Below are 25,733 nucleotides of genomic sequence, written 5' to 3' on the forward strand. Positions count from 1 at the left end.
CAATGAGTTAATCAAAATTTTTTTTTCAAAAATAATTTGCCTAATGTTATCATTAGTCAGGGAAATTTACCTGTGCTCACCCTGTGTTTACCCAAACTGTGCTTTCGATTTTAACCATACCTCTTGCTTCTCTTATACAGCAGCTAAGAAAGAACAGTAAATGGACCTAATACCAGGAAAAATGAACATAAATTACATAAATATGGAAGATATGAGAGGTCAGAGATTTAAGTAGAAGTGCTTCAGAACTTTATAGGATATGTGTTACAACGCCACTGGTCCAGGGTCAACCAATTGCATGGAAAACAGAGAGGGCAACACCACTGGTCATTATTTTGATTTTTTACAATGAAGTATTAAGTAAATAATTAACAAATTATTTATTATTAAATAAATTATTTTATTAATAATTGATAAATTATTATTTGATACTTTATTATTAATTTATAATTAATAAATTAATAAATAAAGCACCATGAGATACAGAAATAACAGACTGTAACTGGAACTCAAGGTAGCACCTGACTGTCCCTTTGTAAACATGTCATCCATGGAACATTCTAGTCTACGGATCTGTACCCAACCAGCTTAAATAAAATGAAACAGCCCCAGAACAAAGCTGTGTATGTGACTTAGAGATCACAGTGCAGTGCTGAGAGCTGTACAGTGGGTAGACAGAAGGCGCAGGTGAGCGGGAGTGACAGAAACTACATCAAGGGCAGCGTTTGTCTGTGTGAACTGCTATGCCTCCTCTTCCAATGGGTGAAAGGGAAAATCCTTCAAATGTGGCTGCTTTTAAAAATCTTTCATGAGTATCATGCCTGGTTCTGTGGTGGAAACAATAATGAATGAAGGTGGTCCTGGCCCATAAGGACCTGAGCCAACACTGGATCCCCCCGAAACACACACCAGAGCCAACACTGAACATGCACAGCCGACAAGCGGACAGGGAGGTATCACGCCTTCCGCTTCTGCAAAACACAGATTGCCATGAGCAAACACGCAACTTCTCCTTCACTTACCACTCAGCATCCAGCCCCTCAGAGCTCTAGACTGTGAGCTCAGAGACCCTCTGCAGCACCACACTGTCTTTATTTAGGTGGTGTTGTGAGACCGCATTTCACTACAGCCTGCTGCGAGCTCTTTTGGCAGCTGTGGCCATCTCAGCAGCTATTGTTTGTCACTGCAGTACTGGTGCCGACAGGATTAGGCATGGAGCCAAAAATGGAATTCTATTCATAGACTGGCAAGGCTGGAAAGCAGCTCAGAACTCATTTAGTTCAAATTTTCAGAGTTCCAAAGAAAACACTAATAAAATTCATCAAATGACTAGTCTAAAGTCAGACGGGGAGTCATACAGGGAGCCTGTACCCTACAGTCTTCAGACATCTCTTCTGGTTTCAGTTCTATCTCACTAGCTGTTTCTTGTTGAAAATTGATGGTATTAAAACATAAGATCGACAGCAAAACTCAATTTACAGGGAATTGCCTTCAGTGATCCTATAAATGTCAGATATAGCACGGTCAGAAAAAGAGGATAGGGTACACAACCCATTTTATAAGGTTAACATCATGTTGACATAAAAAGACTAATCTCAGGCACCCAAATGCAAAATCTTCACTATAATTTTAGCAAATAATATTCAGCAGCTACAGAAAAACCAAATGCTCCTCACAGAATTTATCATAAAGATTCAAGTTAACTGATTTGAGAAGGAAAAAGCTTGTCATCCTCAACATCAGCAGAAATGCACTGAATAAAATTTGACTTCTCGCAAACTTTAGGGATGATACACTCCACTTATTTTATAAAATAATAATGAGCACAAGAAAAAGATAGGAAAAAAATCTACAGATTCCTCCTTAAAATATCTGTGTATCTTGGTAAAAAGACTGCAAATAGGTAATTTTTTTAAAAAATGAATTCCTGCCATTGTAATGCAACTGGCCCGTCCTTTCCTTCCTTTGCAGCTATCAAATGTTACCGGAAACCCTTGGAAGTTGTTTGCAGCTTTAGTTATTTCCTATTGCACTTTGTTCAGGATTCGTTCCAGCCACAATAAAATGCCATTTACTTTGGTTCAGAAAAAAATAGTTGTAAAGTGTTACTGGACTAACACATGATGAGTACCCAATATACCTACTAGCTATTCTACCATTTTGTAACTTTACTACATGCTTTAGGGATTACCACACATAAACTATACATTTCTACCCAATCTGTCTGCAATCACAAATCACATTTCCTATAGTAAACATAAAATAATTCTATACTAAATACAGTATTTTACATGCAAAGAAGCGAATAAAAAACAGACCACCGTATAACGCCGTCCTCTAAAAAGCATACGAAATGGAAACTGAGTAATTTGAGTGTAACATCTCAACACAGAATAAGAGAATAAACAAAATGGGGGAAACGATAAAATCCTGCTAAGTATACTTACAGCCACCTGTTTGAGCTGAAATTGGGAGCTCTGAAAACTTCTTAACAGGACACATCAACACAAAAAAAGTATGAAAACCTCAAAATCTAGGAAAATTTATCTTCTAATAAGAAACGATTACTTCCCAATGTAGAAGAGATCTAATAGTCTACTAACCAACTTGTGAAATCTTATCTGAGATCTCAACCTTGATAACTGATACTCTAATTGCCCTTCTTTAAAGAATAATTTTGTTATTAACAACCAAGAGAAGCAAAATACAAACAATCCTTTCTAAGCACTCTTGCTTAGAGCAATGGGAGGGATTCAATTTTTACTTCAGAAATATATGTCTATCCCTTCAAAATAATTTTAAAAAATTAGCAATCATCGAAATCGTTTAACTAGTCCCACTAGTGAATACGTCCACTCATCAGGAGTCAGGAAACCACAGTAGCTTGTTTTTGTGTGGCTGGCTAGTGAAGAATGGCTTTCGCATTTTTAAATGGTTGAAAAAAGCTTTTGTGATACACGAAAGGGGCAGAAAATTCAAATTTTATTGAATTTATTTCGTTTATTTATAAAGTTTTACTGGAACACAGCCGTGCTCACTCATTCCCATATCATCTACAGCAGCTTCTGGGCTACGTGACACGGCTGAGTGGTGTGACAGAGACTGTATGGCCCACAAACCCAAAAGCCCTGTGTGGCCCTTTATGGAAACAGTTTGATGACCCCTGCGGTACACGGTTCATAAAACTAAGTTTAAAAATCTAGTGTTACTTAAAAGTTTCCCATTTTTGGTCTGATGGCCCCATAGGAATAAGATTAGCCTGAAAAGCAACTATTGTATGAAACAGAATCCCTCACTGCAAAGAGTAGGTAAGAGACAGAAAAACTGAATCCACAACCACATTTACACCCAAACGCAAAGGCACAGGGCCTGGGAGTGGCACCATGCACCGAGAAGCGGCAGCCAGGAAATCCACATTGCCTGACCTCTGGTAGCTCTGACCTCTGTGAAGTCTCAAGATTATTTGTAAAATGAAGAAAATGTAAATAAGGAACACACAGCAGGCTATTGGTATCTGCAGTCACCATCTCGCAGGGCTCTTGTAAAGATGAAGTCTGTGGAAGCTGCTCTAATAGATGAGACACACTTGTCAATGTTCCTCTGACTCCTGATGAAAGTTCTGTTCCAGCCCTATCCAAAAGTGATGGCAAGACACAGGAGACGGGTGGAAGAGTGGTATAAAAAGACTTCAGAGAATAAGACAGAAAGGGGCAAAAGAAGGAAAATTAGGCTTTGCTGGTTTCCCTTGGGCTGTCTCCCTCAAGCTCAGCTCTCCAAGGGAACAGGCAGGAGATAGCTGACGGAAGTCTGCTCAAAGAGAACGAACCGGCAGGACCAACGAGATTCTAACAGTGCGATGTGCTCCACAATAATGGGACGGGATTTTGAGTAACGATCACTCTCCAAAATACACGAAATTTTTATTCTACAGGTTGGGCGCAGTGGCTCATGCCTATAAAAATCCCACTTTGGGAGGCCAAGATGGCAGGATTGTTTGAGCTCAGAAGTTGGAGACCAGCCTGAGCAACATGGTGAGACCCCTGTCTCCACAAAAAATATAAAAACTAGCTGGTCGTGGTGGTACATGTCTGTGGTCCCAGCTACTCAGGAGACCGAGGAAGGAAGAACTTGGGCAGAGGAGTTCGAGGCTGCAGTGAGCCAAGACTGCACCACTGCACTCCAGCCTGGACAACAGAGTGAGACGCTGTCTCGAAAAAAAAACAAAACAAACTTCGCTCTACAGGATCGAGGAAGGAAAACCTAAGAAACATTAAGCTGAAACAAACTCAAAAGACAAAACCTCCGTTAAGAAGATTCACTATTTCTCAAATGAGGTTTTTATGGTATACACATATTGAATTGTGTACTACGTGATTGCATTACATATTTAAAATCTCAAGAAGATAGAAATACAGGTAGCAGCTGTCAAAGAGCCTAAAACCTTTTAAGATGCAAATATAGACACACAGAAATCACAAACATACACATATAGTCAAAGAGGATGCCCTATACCATTAACTACTAAACTTTTCTGATAAATTTATTTTTAGTCATAAATAAATTTCTTTCTTACTGTATTTGTTTTCAAAGAGGAAGATGAATGAGAAGAGGTAAAAGGTAAATACTGGTTAGATATCAGTAGATGAGTGAAATGGACAGTGAAAGGTACATGGATATGCACATATATTCCTATAATAATGTGGCAAATTCATCAGTAACCACAATAAGGTGATTTTTTTTTTTTTTGCGATGTAGTCTCACTCTGTTGCCTAGGTTGGAGTGCATGGAGCGATCTCGGCTCACTGCAACCTCTGCCTCCTGGGTTCAAGCGATTCTCATGCCTCAGCCTCCCAAGTAGCTGGGATTACAGGTGTGCAGCACCATGCCCAGCTAATTTTTGTTTTTAGCAGAGACGGGGTTTTGCCATGTTGGCCAGGCTGGTCTCCAACTCCTGACCTCAAGTGATCTGCATGCCTCAGCCTCCCAAAGTGCTGGGATTACAGGCACGAGCCACCACGCCCGGCCAAGGTGCTCTTAAAAGCACAGCATCCAATACTGTTATGGAAAAACCCAAGATGCATATCCATGTATACAGTATGCTATCTGTGTAAAAAGATGAGGAAAAAACCAACATATTCTTTCTTGCTTGTATACAAGTGAAAGAAAATGCAAATACTAGTTGCCTCTAAGTAGACTTAATTATTCAAGTATGGTGAGGCAACAGATCAAGTACGACCACCAGTACCTGAAAGTACCTGAAAAGGCAGTTTGGTACTTCCCCCCAAGAGGAGGCTATACCACCCCCACTAAAGGTGGCAAAGGCCGAAGGCTGTGCTGGGCCATACGGGGCCGTGCTGGGCCATACGGGACCGTGCCAGGGTTGGTCTGGAGGTAGAAGGAACCGGGAAAGCTTGACTGAGGATCTCACAGAAAGGCAAGGGCGAGAGGCTCAGGATTGGCTGGTTTAAGTAATTTCAAAGGCTCTGGGGCATAGCCGTCCCCAGTTGTCTAGCACTAGCTCTGAGATGACTTGGGTGTGACACAGGCTGTGGTGTGGAGTGTGACTCTGGACTGGTCAGCTTGCGTATGAAAAGCATGGTCCTGCACCAGTCATTTGCTATCCCGAGTCCTGGAGGGGGCAGTCCCAGTCAATGAGGGCCCAGATGCCACAGCATTCAGGATAGAGAAAATAAGAAAAGAGAGTTAATATACTAAGGAAGGGAACTGAGTGTATGGAGAACTAGGTAAAAGTAAAACTTGACTGGGTATCTTCTTGTACTTTTTGCATGTTGTGCCATGTGATTGCATTACCTACTTAAAACAAGTGATAGGATTTATGAGGTGTGCTACCCACACGTGCGCATACATCACAAACACACGTCACAAACACACATCTGCCTTCCGGCCTTGCTGAGCAGGGTAAACTGATGATGAATGGTACCTGGGGAAGGAGGACAGAGGAGTGCCATGCCGGCTACTGGGTGCAACACAACAGCACAATTCGGGAGGGACAAAAAGTACATACATATCTGTATTTCCACAAACTCCAGAAACATAACCAGGATATTGCTAAGTTTCGATTTAAAATAAACCTAGAAATTCAGTTTTTACTCCTTCAAGACACAAAAACCCCGGTTAAGAAGATTCACTGTTTATTAAAGGAGGTGTTTATAGTACATACATATTGATGGCACTTCTAAACTTAAAAAGGCATCTTTTTCTGATTTAAAAGCAATAGCTGACCTTCCACTTCTAGTAAGGGGATCAGATATATGCTTTAACATAAAACCACCAACAAGCAGACAAAATGAATGCACTGGCAGTTACACTAGACATCAGGCAAAGAAAGGCAGGGATCCCTGAGAGAAATAGATGAGGGGAGACCCACGATCACAGCAGCTTGCTGCCTTGAGACAGTTTCCAGACAGCTATGCACCCCTATGTGATGTCCAAGAGAAATGGAAGTATGTGTCCACAGAAGGGTTTGTACTCAATGTTCACAGCGGTTTTATTTACAAACAGCCAAAAACTGGCAGCAATACAAATGCCTATTACCAGGTGAGTAGATAAACAAATTATAATATTAATCTATCTATATAAAGGATACACAGCAATGAAAAGAAACGTAGTCTTGATACACGCTAAAACATGCATGAATCTCAAAATAAACATGTGAAGTGTAAGAAGCCTTACCAAAAAGAGTATATGCCACGTGAGTTCACTAATATAAAATTCCAGGAAATGCAAACAATTATTTAGTGCTAAAAAGCACACCAGCAGTTGACTAGAGATGGAGGTGGAAGGGTTGGGAGGGGGAATACAGAGAAGTGTGAGGAGACCTTTGGGAATGATGGGTGTGTTCATTGCCTGATAGTGGTGATGCTTTCTCAGGTGTAAAAGCTATGTCAAAGCTTATCAAATTGTAGACTTTAAATATGTGCAATTTACTGTAAGTCAATTACACCTCAAAAAAGCTTTTTAAAAATAAAGATCAATACTTGGTTTGTAGCAAAAACTTGAAAAATATCAAACATACAGATAAGAGAGTAAGACCATGGTCTCTTCTAAAGGACACACATGTCTAAAAGTAACACTTCAAAATTATTAATAAATGCCAACCGTAAGTTGCATATCAACCCCCCCAAGTTCAAACCAGTAACTTTAACTAAAAAGACTCTTTGCAAGGGTGGTGTTGATTTCCCGAGGTTGTTCGTGAATAATGAGTCATGAGAAGCTCACACTAGTCTCTTTTGTTTGGGACTCCCTTTCTTCTCTGTCCTTGACATACCACAAAGCTGTGATGCTTTTGTTTGCAGGCGCTGCAGCTGCCAAGGCTCCAAACAATCTGAATTCTATGCTTCTGTCTCTCTTCCACCTTGAGCAAGTGCGCAACTTATGTTAAAAGAAGCACGTTTACCCTATAACTGATAATGGACACAGTCAAACAAAAAACGTTATAAAAATTAGTGATGTCAACAAAAGTGTATATATCACAAAAGGAGAATGGATACAGTCTTTCACTTGTATGTCCTAAAAATGAAAACCTACTGCCCCCCTACTTGTAAAGAATATAATAAGAATTGTCTGAAATGCAGAAAGATAGTCCTTGGCACCATAATTAAGCACAAAAACCTTGAAGAGAAAAAGCATTCAAAAAAGTTCACTCAAACTTCTTGTTTAGAGCACAAAATTCATAAGATCACTCACTAAACCTATTCCTAGGAAGCTTTTTTGTTGTGGCTTTTAAAATATTTTGTTACACTATGACAAAAGGGGAAGGAGAAAAAGATATTGAGGAGATGCCTCCCTCTTTTCCAAAAAGACTTTGAGTGAGGTCATTTTATTTAAGTTTATCCAAAATGTTGCAAGGCACTTTATACCGACTCTCAAAAAGAGGTCCCTTTTATTAATAAAAATAACAAATATTCTCTTTAATCCTTATTCTGGCATTTGAGGTTTTCCACTGAGGGTAGCCGTCTCCCATACACTTATTTCTTGGTCTCCAACTCACCATTCCTTCAAATTGCCGCCAACATGAAAACATCTCCTACCTCCTCTCCATCAATCTATTGTTACCATCTTCACAATCACCCAGTACCTGTTCCAAGGGGCTCATCTTCCCAACCATACCCACTGCCAGTTTCCCACTTCCACTGGACCCGTGAGGGCCCGTGCCACACCTCCACCGGACCCGTGAGGGCCCGTGCCACACCTCCACCGGACCCGTGAGGGCCCCTGCCACACCTCCACCGGACCCGTGAGGGCCCGTGCCACACCTCCACCGGACCCGTGAGGGCCCGTGCCACACCTCCACCGGACCCGTGAGGGCCCGTGCCACACCTCCACCGGACCCGTGAGGGCCCGTGCCACACCTCCACCGGACCCGTGAGGGCCCGTGCCACACCTCCACCGGACCCGTGAGGGCCTGTGCCACACTGCTGCAAACACCTGTTCTTCTTATTTCACTTTTGTAGATGACGAATTTTCAAAGATTTGGTAAAAAAAATTTCAAAGTTCGGTAAATAAATACGGCCAAGCACTGCATAACGACGTTTCAGTTAACCACGGGCTGCATATACGATCGAACCGCACATACAACCGTGGTTGTGAAAGATTAATACCATATTTTTACTGCACCTTTTCTACATTTAGCTATGTCTGGATACACAAATGTGTTACAACTGCCCGCAGTGTTCGGTACAGGATCACGGCATACAGGTCTGTAGACTAGAACGGGCCATCCCATACAGCCTGGGTGTGTAGTAGGCTAGACCATCTAGGTTTGGGTAAGTACACTCTATGTCGTCCACACAATGACAAAATCGCCTGATGACGCGTTTCTCAAAATGCATCCCTGGCATTCAGCCACGCATGACTGTACTTGATGCATAAACAAATGCTTTAAATGAGGATAAACGTAGGTATTCTCTAGCTGCTGGGTGTTTAGGATAATCACCAGGGTCCCAAATTCATGTTTCCCACAAGAAACAAGTGGGCCCACTTTATTCTAGCAAATTTATTTATCCAAAGGCACAAGTTTATTAATCTACTAGATTCTTGATTGTCTTATATTCATTAACAGAGCAACTGTAACACCTGCAAGTAGAAGTGGCTGTGGCACCTGTCCCCTGAACGACCCTGGGTGCGCCTGCACTCTACACACACAAGCCTCAACAGGGGGGCAGAAACACCACGAATCACAAAATCAAAGGACCTGAAAGTCAGTTTGCCCCAAGATCCCAGAGGGAAGGCCTCACTATGGTCCAGATCTCTGGATTTCCAGCCCAGTGATTTCCTTGCTCAGCCATTAATCATTAGGTAACATGACTTAGGGTCTCCAGGTGGCGAGATGGGTCGGTAACTCCGAAGCACTTTTTCCCACCAGACGGACTTTCATCAGCCTTCACAATCAGGCCGCCACGACACTGACCTCCCTGGGAACAGTCAGTCTGCTTTAAAGGTTGTGAGATGAGTCATGTGCAGCCCTTCGGGCCCTTCGGATCACACCCCAATTTTCTGCTGAGTTGGGGGAACAGAATTATCTAGAAACAGATCTTATGAAGCTATATTTACTATATTATTTAATAATTCCATGCTAAAATATGGTTCTTTCTTCATCTTCAGAGACTTTAGGTGATTTGAGGAATGCTGAGACTTCTTTACTAACCACATAGTTTTTAACATACTTCACAACAAACACTGCTGTGTACTAACTATGGTATCTTCCACTATTACCTGACTTCAACTCCTAAGGAAAGAAAGCCTGTGTGTGCACTCCACTGAACTTCCTCCCGCCGCCCTGCCAGCGGAATGCCTGTACTCCCACCAGGGCTGGGGTGCTGGCTGTGGACACCTGGAAAGGGTTTATTCCTTCTGAAGATAACAGCAAAGACATCTCTGCAAACACCTTTTCTTTAGAGTTGTCGGAATGGAGAGATTTAAAAGGGAGAGGCAATGTCGTATTAATCACGTTTCTACAACAAGACCTAACGCCACGGCAGCCACATCATTTCTGGGGTCCCAGGAAGAACCAAGGGTTTTCAAGGCTCCCCACAGCAACGCTAAACTACATAATCTCCTCAGTTTCTTTCTCCTCCTACTCCTCAAACATATATTATGCCCAGACCTATGCCATGTGCTCAGATATCCCAAAGGATATTTATTGCTTGTCATCTGTCTCTTCACAGAGGACTTACTCCAATCTAAAAGAGAGACAGAACACACACGAAAACTGAAAACACTGCTTAGTCTAATTCATCAAACAAATTACTATAGGGGTAGTTCTGGTCTTGAATTGCCACCTGAGATATGACATACACGTGTGCTGTGGGGAGGGGTGTATATTTGTTTCTGTCCATGGTTCCTGGCTCGTAACTCCCATAACCCCTGTTAGTCTTTGGTTATAATGTTGTGGCACTTTTTGCCTCAGGAAACAGAACTTCTCTGCGGGCCACCTGCCACTCTCCCTTCACCTGCCATGGCAGGACTCCAATCTGACTGTGTGTCATAAGCCCCTCATTCCAGAGAGGGTCCCGCTCCATATCCTGGAGGCGGAAACGCTGCAGACAGAGGCCAAGAACAATCTCAAGAGACAGGCCTTTGTCAACCACATGTTGACACGGCTGTCCATGCGTCAATCATGCCTAGGCAATGAAGTTTCCATAAAAGGCCCAAGAAAGCAGAGTTCAGAGTTTCTCGCCGCTGAACACGTGGAGGCTACAGGAAGGTGCACAAGAACTCATCCAGGTGCCGGGAGGGTGGTGCACCCTGACTCTACTGGGACAGAAATGCCTGTGCGTGGGACCCTTGCAGACTTTGCCCCCGTGTATCTCTTCATCTGGCTGTTTATTTGTATCCTTTAAAATATCCTCTGTAATAAACAGGTAAATGTAAGTGTTTCCCTGAGTTCTGTGAGCCGCTCTAATAAAGTCACAGAAGCCAAAGAGAGGTCATGGGAACCCTCCCTTGGAGGTGGTCGGTCAGGAGTTTCAGAGGCCTGGGCTTGCAACTGGTGGGAAGAAGGGAAGACTCTTGGGAACTGAGCCCTTAACCTGCAGAATCTGAGGCTGTCTCCAGGTAAAAAAACGTCAGAATTGAATGAGAGGACTCCCAAGGTGTCTGCTGCTTGGTGTGCAGGGACTCTTCCCCGCAAACACACCCTTGTTCCCAGAAGTCTTCTGTGATGATGACTGTTGAGGTTTGGGAAGAGGGTAGGAAAACATCTCTTTGAGGGTTTTTGTTCACACTCACATTGTGTCAATCAAGGCTTTTACTTCCAGATTTCTCTCTCTCGAGGTCTGGGGCCGCCACTAGAGAGGCATACATTCTGGACTCCGAATTCATCCTCACAATTCTTATATACTTCTGACTTTCTTCTCTTATGTTTGACAATGCCTTCAAATTTTCAGCACTTAGTTCTTAGCTCACTTTCGCTTTATTTCACAAGGAGGGTGAACGCAGTCACCACTTGTGCAGTAAAGGAACAAAGATTAGAAGTTTATAAAAATTTCGGAGGAGGATTTTGAGGTCAAGGAGCTATCTTGTTGGAAGCAGGGGAGTCAGTCACAGACATCGATGGAAAAAAATGTCAGAAGCAAAAGGCCTGGGGTGTCACTTCAGGAAAGTAACCACTTCCAATCTGAAAACGGGTTAATCCCAATCCCTTACCACTTGCAGATACAGCACTGCTCTATGGGAAAAACTTAAAACATTAAAAAACTAGCCAACTGTGAAATAAACTCTTAATATTCTTTACAAAAAGCCGACTTAGGACAATTCAAATTCTTAGCAGCAGTAAATTTGCTGTAAGTTTAAGATATATCACTAATTTAGGAGCTATTACTGAAATAACAATGTTTGCTTTTTAACCTGAAAGTGAAACCCCACTAATGAGCATAATCATAAAACAGCTTTATAAAAGCAAACTCAAAGTTTAAAAAGCACATTTAAGCTAACTTTTTTTTTTTTTTTAGACGGAGTCTCACTCTGTTGCCCAGGCTGGAGTGCAGTGGCACCATCTCAGCTCACTGCAAGCTCCGCCTCCCGGGTTCACGCCATTCTCCTGTCTCAGCCTCTGGAGTAGCTGGGACTACAGACGCCCACCACCACGCCCAGCTAATTTTTTGTACTTTTACCAAAGATGGGGTTTCACCATGTTAGCCAGGATGGTCTTGATCTCCTGACCTCGTGATCTGCCCACCTCGGCCTCCCAAAGTGCTGGGATTACAGGCGTGAGCCACCGTGCCTGGTTAGGCTAAATTTTTATCCAAAATAAAGGCTTATTTTGAATAATTCAAAAGGAAAACAATTTATCAAGAAACGAAAGTATGTAACAGATAAATGCTAATTCTTACCTTTCCCCCTAACAGAAGAGCAAAAGCATGAACATTTCCTATAGTAGCATTAACACATACCTGTTTTAGGATGTATTGAAAAGAATCCTTGTGGATTTCCACTTGTAATTTTGTACATGAGCTTGTCACTAGAGCTCGAATCTGGATCGAATGCCTCGATCTGGACCACAGATACATCTTTAGGAGAATTTTCCATGATTTCTGGGTAATAAACAGGCTCTGATGTCTGTGGTGCATTGTCATTGACATCCCCAACCTCTATGTAGATCTCCATAAACGATGAAAGAGGCACGACACCCTGATCGGTTGCAAAGACTGTCAGCCAATAATGGGAGGTCGATTCATGGTCCAGTCGATCTGACGTCTCTATGACACCTAGAGAGAAAAAAGAAAAGCGTAAAGCAGCACGTCAACAACCAAAACTGCCAGCTTGAGAAAGTGTCAACAGCTCCGGCTTACTGAGGGCTTTCTGTGCCTCTCACTAGGTGCATAACCTTGAGCAAGTTAACCAGCCTTTCTGCGACTCGGCTTCCTTTCTTCTAAAATGGAGATAATAATAGTATGCTCAACTAACATGCATATCATGATTAGAACACTTGGCACATAATATAGGCTATTAAAGTATTTGTTATTAGAATCAGGTGTCAGGCACTAAATGGAGCACTTTAAAAATATTATCTCATTGAAGTCTCAAAATAGGTGAGCACTAAGAGATCATCTAACGGCCCAACACTTCATTTTTCGATACGTGAAGTTTATAGTTGGCTGAGAGACGTGCTGACTTTCCTGGAGGCTACTCAGGAAGACAGGGACAACAGCAGAGCCATGGCCCAGATCTGAGACCGCACAGTCCAGCACCCCCGCTCCCCACACTGCATCCCTGTGGTGGCCACTGTCTAAGGAAAAAGGCAGCAGCAGCATCCTCCAGACAGCTCGGTCTGCACACACACCCCTTCTCACAGTGGCTAAGGAAAGAAAGTGTAACCTTCAAAGTCCACAATAAGGGGCTGCTCAGATCTCCTGAGTGTTGAGGTCCTTTTATTTCTTTCAAACGCCTCAAACAAATGGGAAGACAACCAGCATACTATAAAAATATAAACTCTCCAACTACACTATAAACTCCAAAAGGGCAGAGGCCACATCATTCTTAAATACCAGTATCCCCAGCACCTTGCACAAAGCACAATAATGTATTAAATACACAAATGAAATACCTAAGTATCTTTAACAAGGTTGGTACAGAAAAGTCCTCAACTGGGACCCAAACTAGGATACATTTCTTAGTAAGTCAACTAGCAAGAGATGAAATTACATGATTACAAAGAAGAGGGTTAGAGTATCTGTAATGTTTTGGTCCAGCCACTGAAACCAGTCAAAACTTAACTTCAAGCCAGGATTTACCTCCTCTGGGGATAAGAAGTAGAAATATCCATTTCTCTTTGGCAAGACCCACCTTTTTATTCAATGGTGCAATCTTGCCCTTTGTCTACCAAAAACATATCACTGCACTTTTTCTCATGGATTGATCACTCAGGACTAAAGATACTTTCAGTGTTCTTCTACACCATGGTACAGGCTGGACTCTGGAAATGCTGAAGCTCTAGAATCACTGAAGTTTCCCGTCAAATGCAAAATACTGTGAGAAAAATAACCAGTTACCAATTTTACCTATGCTCAGCAATGAAACATTTGGTTGAGAAAAATACACTGTTGCAATTCGTAATTCTGATCACACAAAATTAAATATTAACTTATTCGAGGTTAATATCAGAAAAACTCATTTTTTGAATGAATGATAATTATATCTAACACTCCCAAAAGGTCTTACAACTTAAAAATAGAAAACTTAGCTAAATAAAATGTGAAATTACCATAAAATGAATCTTTACTGCCATTCAGAAGCATTACAATGATTTGTTAGTGCTTCATTAATTCATACTGAACCTTCAGAAAGGGGGTATAATACTGCTTCTAGAAACATGGAAGAAACCTCAGAACCAAATGGTATTTCTAGTTCTAGATCCTTGAGGAACCGCCACACTGACTTCCGCAATGGTTAAACTAGTTTACAGTCCCACCAACAGTGTAAAAGTGTTCCTATTTCTCCACATCCTCTCCAGCACCTGTTGTTTCCTGACTTTTTAATTATTGCTATTCTAACTGGTGTGAGATGGTATCTCATTGTGGTTTTGATTTGCATTTCTCTGATGGCCAGTGATGATGAGCATTTTTTCATGTGTCTGTTGGCTGCATAAATGTCTTCTTTTGAGAAGTGTCTGTTCATATCCTTTGCCCACTTTTTGATGGGGTTGTTTTTTTCTTGTAAATTTGAGTTCTTTGTAGATTCTGATATTGGCCCTTTGTCAGATGAGTAGGTTGTGAAAATTTTCTCCCATTTTGTAGGTTGCCTGTTCACTCTGATGGTAGTTTCTTTTGCTGTGCAGAAGCTCTTTAGTTTAATTAGATACCATTTGTCAATTTTGGCTTTTGTTGCCATTGCTTTTGGTTTATTGTGGCACTGTTCACAATAGTGAAGACTTGGAACCAACCCAAATGTCCATCAATGATAGACTGGATTAAGAAAATGTGGCACATTATACACCATGGAATACTATGCAGCCATAAAAAAGGATAAGTTTATGTCCTTTGTAGAGACATGGATGAAGCTGGAAACCATCATTCTCAGCAAACTATCGCAAGGACAAAAAACCAAATACTGCATGTTCTCACTCATAGGTGGGAACTGAACAATGAGAACACTTGGACACAGGAAGGGGAACATCACACACTGGGGCCTGTCGTGGGGTGGGGGGAGGGGAGAGGGATAGCATTAGGAGATGTACCTAATGCAAATGACAAGTTAATGGGTGCAGCACACCAACATGGCACATGTATACATATGTAACAAACCTGCACATTGTGCCCATGTACCCTAGAACTTATAGTAAAAAAAATAATAATAAAATAAACCTCAAAACCAAATAAAAATGAGCTAACTGGTTCCTCTGTACAGCAGACAACTGAAGATCAACTCAAACATGCTTCCCTTGTTCTCTAACCTAAGCATAATCCACACACACTCAATTGGTCTGCTAAATTAGCAAAATTATATCTGTCTGTAGGCTCAAACAATAACCTTTCCCCGTTTCTCTGATTCATCACATCTATCCACAGATACAAAGACGTCAGGGGGTAACAGAATGTTCTCTCCGGGAGGATTACACATTAACAAAATGTACACAACTCCTCCTGTGTGCTGCCACTTCATTAAAATGCAATAAAATTCACTTGACAGGTGAAGTATTATTAGAAAATCTCAAGAAGACAGGTACGTCGTGCTTTTATCTACCTCTTTTGAGTTCTAATCCTCCAACAATTCATGCTTCTATCCAGTTTTAAAATGTGCCCCTCTAAATGTGACACAGAGGCATTTAAAGACAGTGATAATTACAGAAACAATTTGCTCACTGTTTACTAAATGTCAGGCCCTGTGATAAGTGTCTTACATGCATTATCTTATATAATCTTTACATCCAACCTGCCTAGATATGTGATACTATTAACTCCATTTCACTAATGAAAAACTCAGATTGAGAGAAATGAGGAACTTTCCCAGGGCCACAGTGAATGGCAGAGCTGAAGGGTGGATACCACAAATCTTGTCTTTAGCGCCCAGCAATATCCTTGTCAGTCCCATGGCTGTTATGACAAGAGTAAACAAAACTTAATGTGGTAATTTGGGAAAGGTGAGTCAAACTTCTTATTTCATCCATCTGTTTTACATGTCAGTATTCAGCAGGAATGCATTAAATGTTCACTCATACACAAGAGCTTTCTCTAATCTCAAGGGAAAAAAGAAGTATGAAATGGAAGTATATCACCCTCACATCTGAGGTTTGCAATCACAGATAGAAACAGCCATGATTTTCCATCGTGCCCTATTTCTAGTTTGGGCCGTAAGCGTCCATACTGCACTGTGCAATTCTGAGATGGCTTCTGCTGGTCCCTGCCGACCCATCAGCTGCACAATCAGTGTGTGGGAGACAGCCATGTCCATCAGGAGGGGATTGTCAGAGTCCCCGGTAATCTACGGATATTACTCAAGGTTAAGACTGAGGCAACAAAGCGGCTCTATTCAAATATGGTAGAAAACTAGGATTGTGTAATTCGCAATTAAAATAGTAAGTACGAATGAGTGAGATGCTGGATGTTCCTATTTCATGAATTCATGACTGTATACTTTTATAATGCCTATCTTGATTGCTGAGATAAGCTTCTGCTTCGATGCGTTTTAATTATTACCTCTTTGTAAGATAAAAAATTACTGAATACAACTTACGGAGAACTATAAATTTCAACTGCCAAAGGGAAAGGAGGGCACGCCGAAGAATCTCATCTTCTAACCAAAATCCTCAGATTCCTCATGTACACCAATCACGTCACTAGATGCTTTACGTGCATTAAATCATTGAAAGAACATGGAAGTTGCATGATTTTCATCCCAGCTTTACACATGAGGAAACAGAAGCTTAGATCCATGAAGAAACTTGCTTAAGCCCTGGAGTGGTAAGGAAACAAGGCCACGTCAGCAGCTAGCTGGTGGAATCCAGGGCCGAGCCGGACAGTCTGACTCCAGGCCTCAGGGCCTTCTCCACTGAGCGGTGGGCTGCTGCCACTATCAATCAACAGCAACACTGTCGGACACCAAAGGTGCTGGGGACCTGGTGGGGCTATAACCATGAGGAAAAGCCACAAGGAGTTTCCCAGTGTGGAAAGAAGGGTCTTCCTCATGCATGCAGGACAACAGAGGGGAGAGGATCTGAGGACTCTGCTCAGAGTTTTGGGGTTCAGTACCTAGGCGCTATTCTAGTCACTGCAGAAAACCTTCGTACACACACAAAGTAGGTGGAAGGAAGCCTTAAGCGTGCCAAGTTATTTTGTTTTCCGCTTTTTAATCTGTCAACCCAGTTGCATGATACACTCCTCAAGAGCCCTGGGCAGAAACTTCCAAAGTGGACCTATCGCGCTAGCCCGAGATATCTAGGTCAAAACCCTGAAGCTTCCCATCTTGAATCGGAGGCAGGACGAAGGTCCAGGACGGCTGAGTGAGAGTCTAGGTAACGTGCGAAGAAAGACCAGAGGTAGAGCTAGCATTCACCATCTCAAAATCAAGCATTAGACTGGGAACGCCTTCAAAACCCTCCAGTGCAACTCCCTTGTTCTTAAAGAATGTTGAAATGATTTATCCAACTCCAAGAAGCTAAACAGGTGTAGTTCAGAATCCAGAGTGAAGGACCTCCTTAATCAGGGGTTCATCACGATCCAAACCATTCTTTAAGGGAGTCCTGGTTTCTGCAGGGAGCGACACACCAGCTGTCTCCAAGCCTGACCGAAGCTGCCTTTACTCGTTAAGTCATTAGGAGTTCTTGTTCCTACACTTTATCATCCTTTCACCAGTCCTTCCTAAAGCCACAACTGGCATTTACAGATTACAGATTGATTTCTTCTGTAACTTTAGCAGTTACCTCAATTCCATACAGAGAAACAAATTTTCACATTTCCATCAGGAAGACTTTTAATTAGTGCCTTTAACACAGAGAAAAACAAAAATAAAACTAGAGACATCCAGCCATCACTGGACGTGAATCAAACCGTAGTCACTCTCAAACCTCTATCCCCGTCTATTTCTCTTAATCCATGAATGTATACTAATCAACTTTCAATAAGTACTTTTTTATATAGTGGGTTATAAACTCACCCTGGAGACAAAAGGAACCAACAAAAACTATAGTTTTTACAGGTGTCTTTCTATTTACACATATTCACTACGTCACCTTTTCGGGCACCTATGTATATCCACCCCCAAACTCTTCTCTGCAGTCTCCCTCCTGTCTTCGGCATCTCCTCCTCTCTGCGCTCCCCTCCTTCTACCTTTCTGAAAGCAAACACAGCATGCAGCCAGAAGGTGCATGCGCCCAGGCTGTGAGGAGGGAGGGGGGCAGCCCAGGCCTTCTGCAGGATTCCCTTCAGCCAGATGCCCGGAGCAACAGAGCTGTGAGGGGGGTGACAGAGAAACTCCATCGCCACTCCTGTCAGGAGGTTGCCATGCACACGCAGTGAGAGCGGTCGTGATGCTGCTGTGTGATGCTATGACGCGAATTTGGAGCACAGAAGACAGGTTTAGACAGGCTTGTTACGTGTGCCACTCAGCAGTGCCATCAGAAATCATGCCTTTACCTGAATGAAGCATTACAGAAGGAATCAGTGCCTAGCTTTCCAACCTCCAGAATACAATGAAGTTGTTAATAACCTGAAAAATCTAAAAGAAGCCGGAAATTTGGAGTTATTAAGTAAGAATATCGATCATTCCAAACATACTCTCCAGGATTTCAAAACCACCACCAGATGTCACTATGGAAACTCATTTTAAATATGCATCCAGTGGAGAACTAGACTGAAGGAGGAAAAATGTAATTTCTAAAAGAACTTGACCAATATAGTTGAAAATAGAGCTCACAGCAAAATTTCTTTATGGAAGGACTCATTAATGTCCACTTATTTAATTAAACGGATACTGATGTTGTCTTTCCACAGCCTGATTATTCAAAGCTTATAGGGTTGCTCCAATAAATGGTTCAAAAGTAAATCAAAGTTTCCAACACTAACTCCTACTCCCCGCCACTGCTGGCTGCTGCTGTTAAGGAATAGTCCTTGATCAGGAAAGGCCAGCATTCCCTCCAGCTGACACAGGTGGAACAGGACTCTTGCAACACAGTAATTTTTAAGGCAAAAATAAAGTTATAGCTATGATGTTTGCCAAAAATAATTTAACTGATTCAAATTCCCATGGCCACAGAATACCTTTCCTCCTAGAATTTTCCTATTTTCTTCAACAGGCCTTGGCCCCCAGTCAAGCCTTAATGCCAAGGCTTTCAACAAAGCCTTATTATTTCTGACTCTCAAAAATACTTATCATCAGCAACAACCCAGCAACATAAATCTGCAAACGCTACCCTCCTTTCTGATATGTCACATACTTAATTTTCTAAACTTTTCATACAACTGCTTGAGGCAGCAATTGTATTAAAAGCTGCTTTGTTCAATCACAAGAAAAACTTAAATGTGAGATATAATTTTAATGATATTTTCCCTACAGGCAACAACAGACTAGAAACTCTTTTCTCCAATTCAATATCCTCAGCGTAAACAGGGTAACTCTTTTGAAAATAAGCATTTTCCCAAATATGAAAACAATACTCCCTGAAAAAGAAGAGACATACCATCAACACACTAAAAGCCAATATCTCCGTTGCTGCAATTAATCCATAGACAGTTATTCAATTTTTCCTGCTAATTATGCAAAGACTAAACAGCTCAGAATTGTCATATTAAATGTTAATCACTAAAAGACATCAAGTCTTCCTTAAAATTAAATTTTAAAAGCAGATTGTAAGCTTCCTATTAGAATGCAAACTTTTTAAGGACAAAGAATTGTTATGTGTTTGGTTCAAGGCCGGGTCAATAGTGAGTGCTTAATAAGCAGGTGTTAAAAAAAGGATATCCATTACAGACAAGCAAAGGATGAGAAAAAAGGATATCCATTACAGACAAGCAAAGGATAAGAAACAGTCACAGGCAAGAGGAGCCCAGAGAGAAGTAACTAAATGTCATGTGGGAGCCTGGACCATAGAAGGCACCTTAGGTAAGAACTCAGAAAATGTGCATGTATTATGGACTTTAGTTAGTAACAATGTACCAATACTGATTCTTTAATTGTAACATCTTACATACTCGTGTGAGATATCAACAACAGGAGAAGGTGGGGCAGGGAGCAGGGAGTTACGTGAGCACTCTACTTTCTGCTCCATTTTTCTGCAAATGTTTTATTTTTGGAAAAAGTTGTCTATGAGAGCTCATAATATGTAGATTTTTCCTTCCTTCAGTTAAAAACTCTTTTGAACTTACCGGTTTTTAATCTCATTTTCATTAAATACTAGATTTAGACTGATGTTAATATTTCCACATCTTGATGATACCTTGAGAGAGCTTAATGTGTGTATAAGAAACTTTACATGTTAAAGGCTAAAGATTTAAATAACAATCTAATTCAAAATATAATTTACTGTAAATTAAGAAAAAATTATTACTTGTTTTGCCTATTATATACAAAGAAATGCTGTAAAACGAGTTTAATAGAAAAAGCAAAATTTCTGCAATTTAGCCTTTCTTTAAAATAACTGGGCTGGGCGCAGTGGCTCATGCCTGTAATCCCAGCACTTTGGGAGGCCGAGGCCGGCAGATCACCTGAGGTCAGGAGTTAAAGACCAGCCTGCCCAACATGTTGAAACCCCGTCTCTACTGAAAACACAAAAAATGAGCTGGGCGTGGTGGCAGGTGCCTGTAATCCCAGCTACTTGGGAGGCTGAGGCAGGAGAATCACTTGAACCTGGGAGGTGGAGGCTGCAGGGAGCCGAGATTGTGTCACTGCACTCCAGCCTGGGCAACAAAAGCAAAACTCTGTCTCAAAAAAAAATAAATAAATAAAAATAAAAATAACGATTCCAGTTTGACATGCAGTATTATCTCATAAATCAAAACCTTTGAATTCTTTTAGAAACAATACAGTAGATCGTGTGTGTGTGTTTGTGTGTGTGTGTGTGTAAATATACATTTAATGTTCTTGCTTCTGCCATCAGTTGGCAAAGTTATGTTACTACTGTGGACTAAAACGGAACAAGAAATGAAAAAGGAGGAGTCTATTGGGCTGAAGGCATTTAAGATTTTAAAATGGCTATTCAGTCTACTTTCTCAGAGAATGACACAGGAAATGCTCTCAGAACTAAAATCAACATTTTTTACTTTCCTTTCACCTGAAGTTTATAAGATAGTACTATTTACTTCATTGGTGTTGCTAATCATAAAACATAAGGAATATGTAAAGACCAATGTTTAATGGTTTATTTTGCAGAAGAGAAAAACAAGTTCTAGTTACTTTTAAAAATAGAATGTTCTATTATGTGTATACATATTAATAAATAAAATTTTAATTGCTAGAGACCACTTCTATAAATATTTTATGCTTTTGAAAATTAAAAAAAAGTCAAAAATAAGTAAAAGAAAATAAGTCAACCAAGAAGCATCCCTCATGCGCCAATCAAACTGCTAGGCAGTATCCTAGTGTACCGTACAGGTGCCTCTCCGCCCCCTTACAGATAAAAATACAGTAAATCATGTGTAGTACCTTTCTCTGCAGTTTAACTGAAGCCATGTTACTGACCACCATGACCCAATCTTTCAAAACCAGTGATGTGCCATGAGTGCCATTTTGTGAGAAGCCATTTGTATTTTGAGCACTCAGTGGCCTGATGGTGACTGACAGGGATGGCAACATAACAGCATATAAGGACTCATGATATAGCAGAGAAGAACTTCTTATACATCAGCTCATTTACTCCTTACAGCAACCCTAAGAAGTAGGTAACGTTATCATATCCTATTTCATAGAGAGGAAACAGACAGTACAAGCAATGTGCCGGAAGTCACACAGTCCATTAGTGGGGAACTGGGATTCAACCCTAAAAGTCAGGTTCCAGACAATCGTGCTAAATGTTTGGAGTCCCTGGCTGCCCTTCAATTGGAGGGAAGATTAAGGGGCAACTGAACACAACCTGCAAATTTCACCAGAGAAGTTGTGACTTGAATGCAATCCAGAAATGTAGCTGCCAGATGCCGTTTTCCCAACATTTGAAAATCTGGGCTAAAGCGAATTTCATTGTATCAGGAGGGAAAAGGAATGAATGGACTTATTATATGATGGTACATACACAGCTTTAAAAAAGAAGATATGCATATTAATTACACAGAAGAATGTCAGTGATACAGAAATTGAGTGAAAAACATAAATGCATAAAAGTATATAAAATATGATGTTACTGCTGTTCAGAAAAATTTTTTAAACACACATACACAATTACATGTGCAGAGAAAAAGGGTTTGAAATAAACAAGGTGATCAGCAGATATATCCATCCAGTGAACAGAAACTTTTTTAAACTGTAAATTTCTGTAACCATGGATTTAAAAATCTGTATTTAAAATGTATACAACAAAAGTCAAATAAAACAATACCTGCAGCCCAGTATCAGAAGGTTTTATGTACAGAACCTTCTTGTTTTATTTTTCTATGTCTTAGATGTACTTTCACTTTTAAGTATTTCTGTTTCATTTAAGTTGAGTAGATATGTGACAGTGGATATTCTGGCAGCTTTGATAACTAACACTTAAGTATTGATGTATGTAACTACTTACACAAAGCTTTAGGTCTAGGAAATTCTATAATCACATTGCCCAGAATCAGATCATAAGTTAATGATAAAAGGAAAAGCAAAAACGCAACTGTCACTGTTTGCATTATTTAGATTGCCTATTTAAATCATTTTAATTAAAACATATACCTATCAATTCTTTTAATTAAAATTGCTGCAATAACTTTAAAATTAGCTGAGGAAGCTTTCTGACTTGCAAACTTACTAAAACATATTACTAATTAAGTACATAATCAGATTTTAAGCATCATGTTTCAAGCCCAGGGATTTCTTTAGCTCTGCAAAGAGTCATTCCTAGGGTAAGCTCTGCTAAACCATGTTGTCCCGCTTTGTTGAGGAATGATTCCAAGTTCTGACTTCCCTGTCAGAATCATTGATATTGTCAATGACGGCTTTTGTGAATAAGCTCTCCTGTTAAAGAGGATCACCCTTGGGTATCAAAACTTATCATCTGGATGCCTATTAATTGGATAAAACTACATCCACAAGACAGCCTTCGGAGGCATTAAGATACAGAGGATATATTTTACCTACCAATGGCAATGCTTCTAAAGTTCGTTTTAAATTTTAGAAGATATGCAATTTCAGTGTTGATTACTCTTCTCCCCTTATACGGACTGGATGCAGACTTAGCAAAAGCTTTAATATGCCATATTGTTTAATCTTCACAATTAGCCCAGTGGTCTCTCCCCATTTTCCATATTCAGAAGCAGAGGCTTAAGGCTCAAAAGTCACTGGTCTAAAGTTATTTACTCAGTAATAAAGTAAGCAATGAATTAAGGGATTACCTTACCAGTTGGTCATCTTAGAGCTCTGCATCTAACAACTCAGCCTGAAAACTTAAGGGAGTCATCCTAAGTTATCCAACTTCGGTAGCAGAGAAGCCAGAACCCCAAACCTGGCTGACTGGCTCCAGAGCCCACACATAAAACCACAGGGTACTATCTCTATGAGATGCAGAGCTGTGATTCAACAGCCAGGTCTGACTCTCATCAATCAATCACTGTTAGTGGAAAAACAGGCGACACATCCACCAAGGTGGACCAGCACTTGCCTGTGGTGGGAGGAGCGACGGAACTTAAGTTATAACTCAACTAGAGGAATGCCAAACAGATCCCTGTACAGAGTTCAAGAACTCCGTGTGACCAGGTTTTTTTAGGATAAAAAAGAAAAAAGGATACAAAAAAAGAATCCAACACTGCTCTCTATTTAGGAAGTTACTGTGTTTATCATATCTTCTTTATGTATTAAAATGTGGCCAGGTACAGTGGGTCACACCTTTAATCCCAACACTTTGGAAGGCTGAGGTGGGTGGATCACTTGAGCCCAAGAGTTCCAGTACAGCCTGGGCAACGTGGCGAAACCTCGTCTTTACAAAAAATACAAAAATTAGCCAAGCATGGTGGCAGGCACCTGCAGTCCCAGCTACTTGGGTGCCTGAGGCAGGGGCATCGCTTGAGCCTGGTAGGTCAAGGTTGCAGTGAGCCGAGATCATGCTGCTGTACTCAAGCCTGGGCAACAGAGTGAGACCTTGTCTCAAAAACAAAAACAAAAACAAAAACAAAAAACCTGCATAGGCTAAATTAACTGAAATATACTAGGTGTAAGTAGGTATAAGGCATGATACTAAGAGTACTGAATCTAAGTATGAGAATATCATAACTGAGTCTTGAATACTGTTATTAACTATAAAAAAACTGAGTGGTAGGTGGCAGATCTAGAGCTCTGAACTGTAAATCAGCTGTAAAAGTTTTGTGACAGATCAACAGAAATGTTTTAAGGAAAAACCCTCTTTAGGAAAGAAATCTCATTAAAAACAAAAAAAAAAACTAGCCTCATGCATGGTGGCATGCCCTGCAGTACCAGTTACTCAGGAGGCTGAGGCAGGAGAATCGCTTGAACCCAGGAGGAGGAGGTTGCAGTGAGTTGAGATTGCGTCACCCCACTACATCCTGTGCAATAAATAAAAAAAAAGAAAGAAAGAAAGAAAGAAAAAAAACAGCCAGATATAGTGGCTCATGCCTGTAATTCCACCACTTTGCACTCTGGGAGACTGAAGTGGGAGGATCACTTGAGTCCAGGAGTTCTAGACCAGGCTGGGCAACATGGCAGAACTCTGTGTCTACTAAAAATACAAAAACTTTGCCAAGCATGGTGGCACACACCTGTAGCTCCAGGCTGAGGTGGGAGGATCACCGAGGCTGCAGTGAACTGTGATCACACTACTGCACTCCAGCCCAGATGACAGAGTAAGACCATGTCTAAAACACACACACACACACACACACAATTAATTTTTAAAAGCTGCACCTTATTTTTCAACAAGGGACTTAATGTTGTTTGTACTGGCTTAGATCTTAATCTGGAACCTGGCTTTATTGATTTACCCATTTTAATTCATTCAACACAGAATGAGTTCCTACCATGTGCCAGGTATGCTACAAGGTGCAAAAGAAACAAAAAGAAGAGCAAAATGGGGTCTTATGAGAAGACAGTTAAATAAAAGAGTAACTTATTCCTTGGACCGGCAGAGAGAGAAGAAAAAGAATCGTGCACCTGTTTGAGAAGGGAAACATAGTATTTTAACAACTAGGTACTTTAATAATTATTTTCCATTTATTGTATAAGTATCTTTTACACAAAGGTCAAACAAATCCTTTCTTCAGTTATGAGTTCCTGCTTGAATTTTATAATGCAACATGTAATAAAGTGATTTTAAAAAATTAAGTGTCAATTCATTTTGTGGAAAAAAAAAAAACCAGGGAGAAGAGGATATGCAAGAGAAACGGTGAGTTATACCGATGAGTTAATTTTATCTTCTTCCTGTTAATATTTTCTAATGTTTCCAGAAAAAACACATATGCATTATATAAAAATATTTTTTAAACCAGCATGTATAAACGGTTAATCTGAAGTACATAAGGAGAACTTAACGAATTTCAGAAATGTAAAAGCAACCTTTAAAAGTTAAGAGTGACTTACAGGTTTTCACAGGCTGAATAACAACTGCCTAAAGCACTTGTACTGCAAGTGTGTGTTCCAGCATGGAGACAAGG

At 40.8% G+C, this 25,733-nt stretch overlaps 1 protein-coding gene across 12 annotated transcripts in view; it reads right to left on the reverse strand.

Annotated features, from left to right (window-relative positions):
• The window catches only part of FAT1 (FAT atypical cadherin 1), a 141,172-nt gene that overhangs the window by 63,352 nt on the left and 52,087 nt on the right, over positions 1 to 25,733 (reverse strand). For all 12 annotated transcript variants that reach the window (XR_004031094.1, XR_004031096.1, XR_004031095.1 and 9 more), the window contains exon 3: positions 12,414 to 12,728. Coding sequence is in view for 9 of the 12 variants with exons in the window: in XM_030816422.1 (XP_030672282.1) it covers positions 12,414 to 12,728 (315 nt within the window). In the remaining 3 variants the exon portion in view is untranslated. The remainder of the gene's footprint in view (positions 1 to 12,413; positions 12,729 to 25,733) is intronic.

Source organism: Nomascus leucogenys, chromosome 7b (genome assembly GCF_006542625.1).
Source record: "Nomascus leucogenys isolate Asia chromosome 7b, Asia_NLE_v1, whole genome shotgun sequence".
In the NCBI taxonomy this organism is placed as follows: Eukaryota; Metazoa; Chordata; class Mammalia; order Primates; family Hylobatidae; genus Nomascus; species Nomascus leucogenys.